The sequence below is a fragment of the Nanorana parkeri genome, unplaced genomic scaffold (genome assembly GCF_000935625.1).
Source record: "Nanorana parkeri isolate BGI_ZX_2015 unplaced genomic scaffold, ASM93562v1 scaffold562, whole genome shotgun sequence".
Classification (NCBI taxonomy): domain Eukaryota; kingdom Metazoa; phylum Chordata; class Amphibia; order Anura; family Dicroglossidae; genus Nanorana; species Nanorana parkeri.
The window spans coordinates 58,803-74,505 of NW_017306830.1; the positions used below are offsets into that span (position 1 = coordinate 58,803).

The 15,703-nt window shown below is 42.3% G+C and overlaps 1 protein-coding gene across 2 annotated transcripts in view; it reads left to right on the top strand.

Annotated features, from left to right (window-relative positions):
- SPI1 (Spi-1 proto-oncogene) overlaps positions 1–6,619 on the top strand; it is a 44,597-nt gene extending 37,978 nt beyond the window's left edge. The window contains exons 2-5 of one of the 2 annotated variants that reach the window (XM_018562143.1): positions 1,941–2,031; positions 3,293–3,501; positions 4,351–4,507; positions 5,971–6,619. In XM_018562143.1, the coding sequence (XP_018417645.1) occupies positions 1,941–2,031; positions 3,293–3,501; positions 4,351–4,507; positions 5,971–6,287 (774 nt within the window). In that variant the 3' untranslated portion in view covers positions 6,288–6,619. The remainder of the gene's footprint in view (positions 1–1,940; positions 2,032–3,292; positions 3,502–4,350; positions 4,508–5,970) is intronic. The other variant, XM_018562144.1, reaches the window with a different exon arrangement.
- Positions 6,620–15,703: the final 9,084 nt, after the last annotated feature.

A 15,703-nucleotide genomic window follows, 5' to 3' on the forward strand; every position in this document is an offset into this window, starting at 1 on the left:
GCTGGAGTTCCGGAGCTGCCCACCCCGGTTTAACAGTACCTAAGGCCATTTTGCATTAGTGATGGAGTGATAACTTTTGTAGAGTTTGTGCCAAATCTGAGATCAGATGACGGAGGTGTGGAGGTGATGGCACAAACAGATGGTGTAGGTGTCAGTTATACCCCTCTCATGTCAAATGTTCCTCAGTGACACTAGAAATGACAGATTGTGTGAAAACAGAGTGTGAGGAAGTGCAAGCAATATGTTGAGCAAGCCAAGACTTCGACAGGCAACTGATTATCCTTCTGACCACAGGAAATGCCTTTCTTTACACAGGATTGTGCAGTCACACAGATGAAGCACATAGACACCAAAAAGGCCTCTCAGTGTCACATTGCCTGTGGCGGCTCCTCTCCTGGACTGAAACTGCTTACTATGATTTCACTGCACACTGCAAGCTTCTCATAATGTGCATTAGGAGCCGCAGCAAGTCAGATAGAGCCCACCTCATTTCCTGGCTGGAGGACGTCCACTTTCATCTAGTTCTTTCCTCCAAGCCTGGCTGTCCTTGGTCCGCCCCTTTACATTCATTGGATTTAAGTCCTTTCAATCATGGAGGCTCAGCATCACATGTGGTTATTACCTAGGGCAATCTGAATGCAAATGCATCCTGCCTAGGAACCGCCAATGGCGTCACAAGGGGGGTGGGGGATGTGCCGGCTTCTCCCACCAGCAGTGATCTGCCTGCATTGCACCGAGAAGCACAGAGGCCCAGTGATGACATTAAAACAATTTTTTTTTTTTTATGAATTAGCATGTTGACAAGGGGGAGGGAGGTACCTGGGGAGGCAAAATATAAGCAGAATAGACCTCAGCTTAACAAGGTTCTGTGACTAGTCTGTTTCTACAATTCTGTTTGCTGGAATTATAAAGTAACCTTTAAGCCCATTTGTAGACAAATTGTTGGGGGGCGATATAGCAGGGGAAGGAATATAAATTCTGTCCATTTTTGTTATGCATGTAACAGAAGGACAAGAAAACTGAGGAATGGGGGATCAGCCTGACTGGAAGGTAAAATTAGTAGTAAACCGTCACAATTTCGTGTCACTTTCTGTCTACCCCTGTTATTACCCCTGTTATTGGGAAAGGAAGTAAGAGGACATCAAACATGAGAGAGGTTTTTACCATGTCTGCCCCCACTATAGAGACTTCCCTTACCTTCCTGTTCTGGCAACACCATGTCACAGGGATGGGAATTAAAGGGAAACGTTCCCAATGGGTACACGGACAGAAATGAAGCCTTACAGAATATTTGTGGTTGGTATTTGTGTTTAAGCAAAGCCTAGAATGGATTTACCGTTCCTTGAAAGCAGCAATAGAACCCTCATCCTGCTGTTTCTTTTTTTGTTCATAGAGCACCAATGTATCTGAATGGCCCAAATGCAGCGCCACCTATCACCAGAAGGTGGCGCTGTGGTGACCTGTGAAATGGCATCTGTTGCTAATGCCCCTACTCAAGAGGGGCAACAATCTATGGATCACGCTTGTGTTGGATGACTTGATTGGTTACATTCTCATGAATCTCTCAGATGTTTTTCTGTAATGAATCATCTGTATTCAGATGAAACATCTATTGTCTGCCACATACAATGCTGTTTTAACACCTCTCTCTAGGCAGGTTAATAACACCTCCTAGCTCCAATTATGCAAATGCAATCAACACCTGCTTGCGACTAACAGATTATGTGGATTGGAGCGACATTCACCATATTTATTCCCAGAAAATTTTTGTACAAGTAATTCTGAATTGAGAAAGCTGGTCGGATAACCAGTGAAACGCCTTCAAGAAAAATACAGCAAGTCCAGTTGCCTTGACTTATTTTTGACAGACATACCATAACCTGGATAAATGAGAACCTTCACAGACATCTGTATTCAGTTATGTATCTTCTTTCTTGCAGGCACACCCAGAAGAGCTAGTCACCTATGAACCAGAGAATTATCGTCCCCACCACGAATACTACCCCTATCTCAGTGACAATGAGAGCCACGGTAACTATGAGATACTTCCACCTGTTATTGCTTAGATGGAATATTACAAGTGAACGCCTCATGTCATGATATAAGGCCAAATATAAATGTGTACCTATAGACCCCTCTATCTGCTTATTAAAATGTGCTATACCATTCATGCAGATCACTTCCATTTGGTTCAGTGATGATAAACTGGCACATTGTAAATAGAAGACAAAGCTTTTTGTGAGTTTTCTAAAAAATTATATTTTTGCCATTACCACCATTGTGATAATGTTTATTGCCGTTAACACCCAGTATTACCACCGCAAATGTTTGTATGCCTGAGGTTTTAGGTTAGTGCTAGGGAATCCATCGAGGCTATGGGTTGACACCAGAGATTTGAAGTTAAGGGTTAATTTTTGGAGTTTAGATCGGGTTAAGGATAAGGTTAAATGAAATATGCACATATAGGCAGAATACAGATATACTGTATCTCTAGACTCCTTGGCTGATTGGAGATCTCTAGCTCCAACTCATCAGAGGGCATGTAGAAACTATGTAGAGAGACCACTGCTTCCACACAGAGGGCCTGTTAGCTTGCATAGTCTATGGTAGTCTATGGAGAGCAAGGCTTGACCTTCACTGAGAAGTTTTTGGTTGCCTGGAAGCCCAGAAAACAAAGGGCTTGAAGAGGACATGGCCGTAGTATTATAGTAAGTATATAGATAGGGAAACGAGTACACAGGCTTTGACCTTCAATGAGAAGTTTTTTGTTGGCTGGAGACCCAGAAAATAAAGGACTTGAAGAAGACTTGGCTGCGGTGTTAAAGTGTTCTGTAGTCCTAAGACACTTCCTGTCCTAGGGTGACAATGCAGCTCCCCCATAGATAAAGTACTGGAGTAAACATTGTCACCCTAGGACAGGAAGTGTGTCAGTAGCAGCATCACCAGGTGAAAATAAAGGAAATAGTGCCTGAAAAAAAGAAAACTCATTCAGCCATCACATCTAAGATCTGGTAGGCTGCAATATATTACGTTTTTGTTCTTGGGTTTATAGACACTTTTAAAAGTGAAGTATCAGTGGATTGACCCTTTAAGGGCACAGTGAAACTCTTGACCAATTAGTCAGTTGAGGTGATAAAGGGCAAATGCAAAGATGGCCAGCTTGGCTTGGAGGTGATTGGGGGTGAACAATTGAACAATCGATGGTGATCTCCACCATCTCATATTGCTCTATGTTTAACTCTTTTCTGAAGGACATTTTAAAGATACTGAACAAGTGCTAACCCTATATTAGTTTCCATTTCAGAGCATTATTGGGAATACCCCATATCTACTCACCTGCATGGCGAACTTGATGGATTTCCCGACTCACAACTCACAGAGTTGCAGAGCGTACAGCAACCACAACTTCAGCAACTGTACAGACACATGGAAATGGAACAATTGCATGTCCTGGAGCCTGGAATGGCCACAACACATCCACACCTCCAGCTGACACACCAGGTAACTGCTCCATAGTGCTCGTTAGGCAGAGCAATTATAAATGCACATGATGCCATTGGAACATCATGTAGGGTATGATTTTAAAATTAATTTATAATTATTCTATTTGTTAAGCAATATGATACATTTGAGTTTTATGTTCAGTCATATCATCATATTTAGGAAATACAGATTTGCTCCAAAGAGGAGTTTTTTTATTAGTGCGAATTAATAGGGAAAAGAGAAACACTGTCACCCACTTTTTATCATGGTATACTACAAACTCTACAACATTTTGGTCTGCCCCAGGTCTTTTAATATTCTAAATAAAGCCCCTGGCCCCAGCCCTGCATAATACAAAAACACTGCAGGAGGTAAGGGGGTCCTATAAGGCAACGTTGTTAAAACTGTACCTACGCTTTAAAGCCCGATTCTAGTTTATATCACCTAAATACCTTCCAGGTGCATCAAAACAAAAGGTGTGCATAGTATTACAGTTCATTTTCTTTACAAAGCAGCCACATCCTGGGTAGAATAGACTACCAGTGTGCTACAGCAAAATACACTTGCTCTCTGTACGGAAGCAGCGGTTTCTCTGCAGAGGTGCAACATGTCCCCCCTGGTGAGCTTTAGGTCTGACTCATCCATTTATGATTTTATTAAACATTTCTATGTACATGATTGAGCATTCCTTGCAGAGTGCATTTTAACTCTGTTTCACCTCATTCAAGAGTAAACAAGAATCAGGGTTTATTGGTTTATTCTGGCACTACTGACCAACATCTACTGTCAAGGGTCTTCTGAAGACCTGTTTATTTATTATACAGATGGTCATAAATATGCCTCCAAAATGATTATGCTCTTTTGCAGGTGTCCTTCGTACCTCGCGTGTGTGTACAGTTCCAGTCTCCAGCACCACCCAGCTCAGAGGATGATGACCATGAAAGACGAAGCCCCCCTCTGGAAGTATCAGATGGAGAGCTAGACCCGCGAGACTCAGGTTATGGGACACTTCTTGGAGAGCCAGGTCTGAAGCATACGTTGTGATAATTATATTTAAGTAACTGGTTAAAGTTCCGATAAATTGATCCATAATAGAAATACACGATACACGTTTATATGCAATGGCTCAACATACTCCAGACTGTAGAATTTTTGTGGGCAGTAAGCATTTTGGTAAAAGAGTTTATAGAAGGGGACGGTGGAATGGACTGAAGACACACTTACTGGTGAAATCTTAATCTATAGAACAATTTAAAGTGTATGCAAAGTCATCGTTATAATTTTCTGGATAGAATATGGAAGGGCTAGAGCCTTTGTCAGATTTGTATCACTTTCTTTGTTCCTATTGGGTAGATTCATACTCACAATTGGTCCTGGTGACCATTGTACAGAAAGTGACAGGAAATCTAATATGTTTGAGTTTTCACAGGATTAGGAGATGGAAATCTTTCAGTGGGGCAACCTGTTCCGGAAACAAGTTTCTAATGGGGGACATACCCTCAATTTGGACAGAACTCCTTTTACCCCTCCCTTTACTTGCTGTGGCTCTGGGACAGGAAGTGAAGGGAAAAGAAAATATATCTGACAGGACACAGACAGAAAATAAATAATTCCCTATCATATTCAAAACCAGGATAAAGGTTTTAGCTTTACATATACTTTAAAAAGTACAAGGGGAAGTGAGTGCGCTAAACATACTTCAAAGGTAGAGATGCTTCCTCTGGGAGTTCAGCTGTGTGCAAGTTCCCCCAAGAAAACAATCTAGAAGTAAATATACACTACAAGGCCAAACGTTGGTGGACACCTGACCATCACACCTATATGACCTTGTTGGACATTCCATTGCAATGCCATGGACAATAATATGGAGTTGTGCCCTCCTTTGTGGCTATAACACAACTAATGTGGGGTCCATTTGTGAGGTCAGGCACTGATGTTGGATGAAGAGACCTGAGTCACAAATGAAGTACCAATTCATCACAATGGCAGTCAACAATGTTGAGTTCAGGGCTCTGTACAGGACATTTGAGTTCCTCCACACCATATCCATCAAACCATGTCTCTATGGAGCTGGCTTTCTGCATAGGGGAAAAGTCATGTTGGAACACAAAAAAAATCTTCCCCAACCTATTGCCATAATGTTGGAAGCACACAACTGTCTAAAATGTCTCTGTATGCTGTAGTACTAACAGCAACCTTCACTGTAAACACCCAACTTCAGTATTTTGGAGGTGTATCCACATAATTGTGGCCATATAGTGTATATCTTTGCTAACTAATATATATTTCAACAGTGATTCCAAGAATTTCTTGAAAGGTGAAATAAACTTTAAGATCACAGCTTGCAGTTGATTTAGGAAATGTAGAAATCATTAGGCCTTTGCCTTTATTTACTTAAGGTAATAATGAATTACTAATTAGTGTATTAATGTATTATTAATTATTAGTGCATCAATGTATTTACTTTGAATGTATTCATTTCTGCAGGCAATAAGAAAAAGATCAGATTATACCAGTTCCTTTTAGAGCTACTTCAGAGTGGAGACATGAAAGAGAGCATCTGGTGGGTAGATAAAGACAAAGGGACATTCCAGTTCTCCTCCAAGCACAAAGAAGCTCTGGCCCACCGCTGGGGTATCCAGAAAGGCAACCGCAAAAAGATGACCTATCAGAAAATGGCTAGAGCCCTGCGCAATTATGGCAAGACTGGAGAAGTACGAAAAGTCAAGAAAAAGCTGACCTATCAGTTTAGTGGAGAGGTTCTGCTCAAAATGTACAATTCAAGAAAGCACTTTCATCACTGAGCCAGTCCATACATCTACTCGTGCATCGCCAATGTGCCTTTTCCTCAATTTTTGGTACGAAAGACTTCAAAGTTTTCAGAAAGGAAGAGAAATGCAGTGTAAATATTATTAATATTATAGTAATTATTCTATATTTTTGGTGGTTTAGTGACAAACAAGCACACTACCACTATCTGAAATGACGTATGGACGAGGGATCCAACAGTGTTTTTTTTTTAAATGTCAGCATTATTATGGATCTAGACTGTGTTTAGCATTGACCTGAGAAGACCAGAGACTTCGATATTGACCAGCCTGAATTAGCAATTTCGCACAAGAAGCAAAATATTTGAATGAACAATTTAAAGCTCAATTGAGCCTTCAGTTTAAATAAACTAAATACGTTGCAGGTGTATCAGAACAAAAGGTGTGCAAAGTATCATGGTTCATGAGAAAGCAGCCGTGGCCCGAGTAGAAAAGTCTGTCCCCTGCGAGCATGCTGCAGAGAAGGACCTTTGCTCTCTGTGGGGAAGCAATGGTCTCTTTGCAGAGGTCTGACATGCCCCCTGATGAGTCAGACCTATGGTTCTCCAATCAGCAAAGCCCATGCTCCCTGCTGATTGGAAAGCTCTAGTTCTGACTCTACAGGGAGGGTGCATAGGACCTCTGTAGAGAATCTACTGCTTTCACTGAAAGCAAGGGTCCTTTTCAGAAGCACTTTGGCAGGGGACAGGCTTTCTACTCTGTGGCTACTTTCTAAAACTAAAAACAACAAACGGTAGGGATTTGCACACCTTTGGTTTAATGCACATGAAATGTATTTAGATGATTTAAACTTGAAGTTCAATTGGGCTTTGATGCTATCCAGGAAAACTTTCCACTATGCTAAAGACAAGAGGTCTTCCGCAATCTAGGTTTTATGAAATCACTTCCCTGCCAGAACAAGTTACTTACAACGGTTTTGAGTTGGACTTCTGCCTTGTTCCATTTTATTTTTAGACTTTTCAAAGGTGCCAAAACTACCAGTTTCTAATGTATATGTTGTTGAACTCCAACTAAAGCTAATGGATTGAGTGGGGATGGGTTTAAGCCTACGTCATATGCTTATTGCGGTTTGTGTCCCCATAGACAGAGATATACAGTATATAGGCAGTCATTAGGCCCTGATACCAGAGGCATGTGTGCCACGCCTCCTGCTGAGCGCCCCTGGTCTTTGGACCTGCAACTGCTGCTCCTGTAATCCCTCTGTCATTCCTCCTCCTGCACACCTACTTTTGTTGCTGAGTACTCATCTCTTCCTAGAGTGGTCTACCGTCTACCTGGCTTTTGAGTGGCCACAACCTGCTGTCAATTAGATGTTTGGGCAGGGGTAGGGTGACAGTTCAGTCATGCAAAGAAGAGATTGTCAAGGCAAAGGTGTGTATGTGTGTGTATTTGGGGGCTGCAGAGAGGTGGCGTTGTAGTTATGTATTGCCTGGTCTCCAATCCATATTAGAAAGTGTTTAGCGTTGCTTATCTTTAATCATTAATATATATTACAAATTCAATTGAACTGCTTTACTGATCTCTGTTTATTATTCTCCATCCATAGGAATGTTACATATTACATTTCCCAGTCAGTTCTACCACACAGTTCAAATAACATTCTTCTTAAAGCTGAATTTGAGGCAAACCGCTAAACACAAAGATGAGATACATGTAAGGGAGCTGTTTTACTTGCCAGAGGAATTGTGTTTTTGTCCATTAAGTGCTGAGATGTACACAGCTCTATCCCACGGCACAACTCTGTCTGGCAGGAGAGGAGACCTGACTTTTCTCTGCTGCAGTTAAGTAACACTTACAGGTCTTGTTCCTCCCCCAGCCTGTGATTGGACAGTAAAAGAAGAAGCAGGAGATTGATGAGCTCATCTCTCTGTCCCCTTCCTCTCTCCGTCTATCAGCATGCTCCTAGTTAGCACATGAGCGCTGCAGCACAACCGATTGTCTTCCTATTCTGCCCATTCTTCTCCTAGACTGAGTTCTGCTGTACAGGGACTGTAAGAGGCTGATACTAGGTCAACTTTAGGTGCTGGCATTACAAATGTACATTTTCTGATGTAATAATGAATACAGAACTGCATTACTTTATGTCTTCATGTCCCTCGAGTTCAGGTTTAAAGAAGACCATACAAAATTACAGTATTTCCTTTCATTCGAGTACATCTATGTTATGATGAAAAAATGTTCAAGGCAATATTGCAGACCATGAGATTATGTGACTCAGCAGCAATGTCTCAGGAAGTTACCTTGGTCAATGTGCAGTAATTCGCACTCTAACTGTAACTGTAACACCATCCTCCTTTGAAAACCATCTAGTTGTCTGCTTTCAATGTTTTTGGAGTCACTGACCCCGATCACGCATGTGTCAAGTGTTAAAAATCCAGATCTACTCATCTCTTCCACTCTTCTGGGAAAGTGAGTCGAAAAATTAGAAAATCCCTGAATCAGCATAACAACCAGACAATTATCGTAAAAAGAGGTAACCATTGTTGGCCTCTCATAATAGGTTTCCTTTAAAGTGACTCTGTTGCTTCCACAAAAAATACAGCCTAACGTCCTCTATTTCGGCATCTGTCTGGCAATATGGCCTTTCTCTGTAATACTGCCGATCTGTGCAATATGGCAGCTCTTCCTTCCTTGCAATATTCTACCTTCAATGCTACCATCTTACAAAACTGGAGTCAATTTGCACTAGACATGCCTGTCATAATATAAAATTTTATTATCTAGTTGTTCTGCTGACAGCCTATCCTAGAGGTTTGATCAAAACCCAGCAGCGGCCATTGGTCTTACCTAAAGCTTGCAAATTATGTAAAGACCTGATAAGGTGATTTTGTATGTCCGAAAACATGTTGGATTTTTGGTAAATATTACTGATTAAAGCATCTGCCAGCAATAAAAACCTTGTTTTGTTCCTGATTCTAGATAGGTGTTGCTCCAGAGTGGTGGGCTCAACATCTCTACTCCTCCAGTCAATGCAATATGGCTGCTGGTACTTGCAATATGATCTCTCTTGACAATATTACACTCTTTTTGCTACTATCATTGACACCTGTTCTCAATTTGGCCTAGGCTTGTTTGCTATAATGCCATGTATGAGATTTGAATACAACACTGCTGCTTAGAAGCATAGGCTATTTACCATGTCCTGTTTAATGCCATCCATAGTACTTCTGCTGTGTGTGCACCACAACTTCTCATTCTCAAAAAGGCATCTAGGGTTAGCTGAGTCTTTTGGGAGTCTAGAAACACCCCTGCTCTTTGTCCTGGAGACAGTGATCATTATGAAAGATTATCCTTGGAGCTGTTGAAACGTCACATGTAAAAGTTGGGATCTCCCCTTACTATGGTTGAGGTTTCTTGAGTGGAATTGGGAAAACAGACAGCAGTCTGAAATATGATTTAACCCTTCACTAGGCTAGCCAACTTTTTTGGACCGGACTTCTACTAAAGTGATAAAGTGATTTCACATGAATGACATATCAAGGAACATTTTTTTCATGGACTTCAAACTCTCTTCTTTTCTCCACCAGCACCACCAGGATAGTTCTCAACCTATAAAAGCCACTCACCAGGCTAGCCAGACTTTTCTGCTGATTTCAAAGCCACATTATATTGGTGGGTCCAAAATAAAGGCAACGTGCTGCTCTTGAGCTGTCTGCTTATTCACAAGCAGCAAGAAACAATAGAAGGGTGCAGCATTGTAAACTACATTCTGTAGAATGGAGCAACTTTTTTCTTTTAAAGAGGAAGGTGCAGGGAATGTGGAAAGTGACATATATATTAAAATTCTGTCGATTTTCCCATAATCACTAACTGTGCTGCCACAGTATCCTGTTTATTTTATTAATTTATAGTTTTTCTATGTTCCACTGTAACTTCCTCTGTTTTGTTGTAGTTTGACCAGCCCTTAGCTAGATATTGCCTTTTACTCCATGCTCTAGAATTAGTGTCTGTTTAATCCAAGTAGAGTAGAAAAAAGCTTTAGGGAATGGCTTTTTACCATACAAGAAAGGTCACAAAAATCCATGAATGTGTTAAGTTGGAATAAACCGCATCGGATTTTACTTTTTAGTCTTCTTGGTGAGTTGAACTGTCTGTGGATCTTGTCGAGCCAGCAAGCGACTATACTGTCCATGCAGACTGAGTCTTAGGAGGTACATCTTTTGCATAAAGCGACATTTGAGGCAGGACGCTAACAGCAAGAACTGAGGGCTGGGTTTTCAGTAGTTATGTGCAGAGCAAACCCTTCTTCCATTGTATAGTAGGAGGGTTTTACACGCAATCCTTTCTGATGACGTCAGGGTAGGGGCTGGAGGTGAATGATCAGGGGTGCATATAATTAGAATGGAAATGGGCAGGCATCACTAGAACAGGGCTATGTATTGTATGTACTGCATGCTGCTGCTATTTTCAGACAGAAAGAGTTGGACATGTTGGGCTCCTGTGATTATGCATTGTAGACCCAGGGAGTTCACAGAGGATAAGATACTCATGGCCATAGGAACTGGAAGAGTGGAGTGGCCTGGTGAACAGAATGAATGTCCCAATAAACAACTGGGATTCACTTAAAATGTCCCTGCCCATTATCTTTTAACCAATTGCACATGGAATTTCAGAATGAAAATATTATATACTCCAAATAAAGAATGCTCTTAAAACAACAATATCACAAGATCTAAAGGTATCAAAGAGGATCAAAACCTTTAAATAATTTTATACTCACCTGTCATGCCAGCCAGACACACTTCAAGATCTACAATTCTGAGCGCATCCTCTCCATCCAACACACTTTCTCAGGGGTGGGCAACTCCGTCCTTCCAACTGTTGTGGAACTACAAGTCTCATGAGGCATTGCAAGACTGACAGTTACAGGTATGACTCCAAGAGGGAGAGGCATGTTGGGATTTGTAATTAAAGCACAGCTGGAGGGCCGGAGTAGCCAATCCCGTCACTATCTGGTATGTTGGATGGCTGGTCCACCACCCAACACTGTCGATCTTTCCTTCTGCCGGCTCCTATGTTACTTCAAGACACTGTAAAGATGTAATGGCCAGTGGATAGAAACACAGCACTCAGCCATGTTTTATATGAATAAACCTGTGCTCTACAAACAGAAAAAAGAGACAGGGATTTAATTACAAAATGTTCAAATAAAAATGTAACTAAACCCAAGAACAAAAATGTAATATATTGCAGCTTACAAGCCTTTAGATATGGTGGCTGCATTTAAATTTTTTAGGCTAAGAACATTTTAAGCAAGAACATACTTACTTGTCTAAAAATACTGTAAAATACTTGTACATCTGAACTCCCGGAAATGCAGTGTTCTTATCCCTTTCTGTGAGCTACACTGAAAGCAAAAACAATATAATCTTTCTAAAAATTACTAATCTCCAATCGCCAGGCTTCGGCAAACAAATCTAACAGAGTCCTGTCTCGTATTAAAAAGGGAATGTAAGGTAGAGACAAAGCAATAATTTTGCCACTTTATAGATCACTGGTTCGGCCTCTGGAGTGTTCAGCTGGAGCTGGAGAGAGTCCAGAGAAGGCCAACAAAACTCATTAAGTGGATGGAGGGCCAAAGCTATGAGACCAGGTTACTAAATTTAAACTTGTTCACGCTGGAAGTGAGGAGACTAAGAGGGGACATGATTATGATGTACAAAATGTTTAGTGGTGATGACAACATCAGCAATAAACTCTTTACACTGAACACCATAACAAACACAAGAAAAGTGGAGAAAAGATTTACCCACAAGGGGCGTAGGGGCTTCTTTTCAGTTAGAGCGGTTAGAGTCTGGAACTCTCTGCCACAAGCGATGGTATCAGCTGAGAGTGTTGAATCATTTAAGAAGCATTTAGATATCAGGGACCGTAACATACAGGGGTACATACAAGTACTCTTAAAAACAAGAGCACCACAGGGGCTTGTATACACACATACACAATCACAGTCACACATACACACAAAGGATGACCCTGATGGACCTGTGTCTTTATTCAACCTCAAATACTATGTAACTATGAATTCAGCCATCACATCTAATTACTGGTAAGCTGCAATATATGACATTTTTGGGGGGTTTAGACACGCTTTAAGGGTCCCATTACAGTTATGAGCCTCATTTCACAAATGCATTTTTGCACCTGCATTTTTTTGGTCCATACCCATTTATTTGCAGTGGGTCCTCAATGCATAGCGACTGGCCAAAAAATGTACCGTCCCATGCTTTCCTGCTTGTTTTTGGGCCATGTATGTATGTTGGGGTACAACTAAAAATAAATAGCAACACACCGCAAGAAGCATGCACACGTTAACATGCAAGATAATGGGTGAAACAACCTGCATGCAAAAGGATGAAGGGGCACGTAGTTATCAGAGTGTAAAGTTACACTAAACTCAGGAATTAGATCTTAAAAATGCATTCAAGTCCTTTAAATATTAACAACAATGTATCTTATTTGTGTATCACTGGGCTGTAGCTCCTAAAATCATCTCTGAATTGGTGCCGACACTGTCCTTCCTTCTGGAGGGGGGCTACTTTTGTTCCCCATGGTCCTTCTGTGTGTTGTAAAGTAGTCACCACTCCAAGTTCACTCCCGTGATGGACTACAATCTCAATACAAATTAGTAAACTAAACATGACATTGTAGTCCATCCTGGGAATGAGCTTAGAGTGGTGACTACTTTACAACACACACACAGGGACCATGGGGAAGAAAAGTAGCCACCCTCCAGAAGGAAGGACAGTGTCAGCACCAATTCAGAGATGATTTGAGGATCTATAGCCCAGTGATACACAAAGAAGATACATTTTTGGTAACAGTTAAGGTACTTAAATGTATTTTGAAAATGTAACTCCTGTTTAGTATCACTTTTAAGTATGCATACATGGACGTGCGTTATGTCTGGATTCTAAAAAGTAAAATGTACTGAGCTCAGCTCTATTGGCTTTCAGCAAATTGTTGCAACACGTCTTTGCATAAAAATAACTGTTTCACCACTTTGAAAACACCAGAGGAAATTAACACAGAAAAAGCACAACTGTTCAAACCAAATCTATTAGCTTTATAAGACTGGGGCTATTGGAAAGGAAGATTCTCTATGAAAAGACAAACAATTGGGAGTTCTCCAACATAAAAATGTAAAAAGCAATGAAAACTTGTGGGCAATAGCCCGCTATATACTGAGTTTTGGGTCACAGGAGGACATTAGTAAATGTCCTCCTGTGACCCTAGGGACAACTACGGCCAAAATAGATGTGCTCATAGTTCTCTTTTAAAGGAGAACTATGGGGTCAGTGCTTTTCCCCATAGTTCTCCTAAGGGTCACGGGACGACATAGACTAGTGTCCTCCCGTGACCCAAAGTTTAGTATATCGCAAGCTACGGCTCGCGGTATACTGAGAGCGCCGCAGCCGGGATGGATCCCGACATTACTGTGGGGATCCACCCAGATCCACCCAGCTGTGTGATTGACAGCTGGCTCTGCCTATCTAGAGGCAGAGCCAGCTGTACCCGCCCCCTACCCTGTCCGTTCCGCCAGTCAGCGCTAAAGGATCCGGGAGGGGGGAATCCCTGCAGGGAGCCGTGATTGACAGTCACGGAACTCTGCAGGGACATGATCGAGCAGTAAGCGAGCGACGGTATGTGTTTGCTCACTTCCCGATCTATTGAGCTGACGTGTGACAGTTTCATTGTCACACGTCGGCTCGAACTATGAGATTTTAGTGAAAATCACTCACCTCATAGTTCTACTTTAAGGCTCTCTGTAATGTTATTCTAGCACTGTTAGAGTTTATTTAGTGTTTTTGTCTGTTTAATGAACATTCAAAGCACACGTCAGCTGCAAGTTTGCAGATTCCGATTCACTTTTATGGTGTGGATGACACTTTTATGGTGTCTTGAAGCTGCATTTGACCTGCTTTGTGTTGTTTTTTTGGGGGCTCAGCAGGTCCAATTGAGATGCTTTTGATTTGGAGGCAAAGCTGTCCAGTTGGATTTTATGTTGAATTCATTCATTTGAGGAGTACTGCATTTACCCCTTTTGTTGCCAACAACTTATTTCATAAGTCAGCAGCAGTGGGCTCATGTACGCAGACTCCCGGCAGCTATCTTGCCTGTGTAAAGTTGACTGTCGGCTTTACAATGGAAGCGAATCAAGTGGCTGTAATGCTACTTGATCGCTTCCAGTGACTGGTATATACTGTATGTGTCCCCCGCCCACAAACCTCTGCCTTGCTTCCCTGGTTCAGCTGCCTCTCCTGTGGGCCTGGGACCAGCATTGTAGGTGTTGGCAGGTAGAGGAAAGAGAGACCAGTGAATGTCCGCTCACTGATCTCCTCCCCGCTGAATAAAACTGGAAGCGACAATGATTTAATCACTTCCAGTTTCTGAGCTGTAATTTCCTGGCTACAGAAGCCGAAAGAAAAGACACTGCAAGCAAGCATTTAAAATAGGGCTGTGCCCCTCGCACAGCCACCCCCATGTACACGTCCCCAGCCTTTGCCCAGCTACGCCCGTGTACACGACCCCAGCCTTTGCCCAGCTACCCCTCGCGCCGTCACCCCCGTGTACACGACCCCGGCCCTCGCGCAGCCACCCCCGCGTACCTGTCCCTGGCGCCCACTCGGCGATCACCCACATACTTACCCAGCACTCACGCTGCATTCCCCAAATACACGTCCCCGGCGCTCACGCTGCAATCCCCAAATACACGTCCCCGGCGCTCGCGCTGCAATCCCCAAATACACTTCCACAGCGCTCGTGCTGCAATCCCCAAATACACGTCCCCGCCGCTCGCGCTGCAATCCCAATACACATCCCCGCCGCTCGCGCAGTGATCCCCCTCTGCTGGTTTACAAATTATTATTTTTTATAGTCTATACTCAAAACTACAGGATTTCTGTGTTCACTGAAGAGACGGACAACGATGGTGGGTGCAGTCCCAGTATTTGTGTGCTCACTGAAGAGACGGACAACAATGGCGAGTGCACTCCCAGTATTTGTGTGTTCACTGAAGAGACGGACAACGATGGCGGGTGCAGTCCCAGTATTTGTGTGTTCACTGAAGAGACGGACAACGATGGCGGGTGCAGTCCCAGTATTTGTGTGTTCACTGAAGAGACGGACAACGATGGCGGGTGCAGTCCCAGTATTTGTGTGTTCACTGAAGAGACGGAAAATAAAAAAAAATTAAAATAGGGCTGTAGAAATTAAAGATTAATTTCCCGATTAATCGTTAAACTTTTTGATTGATTTCGCCCGGGGCCCGCGCCCCTGCTGCCCCCCCGGTTGTTACGCCACTGTTGGCCTATACACATACAGCACAGCAATGAAGTAATAAAATTAACTAGGATCACACTAATCCAGTAAGTTATTATTCTGAGTTGGCC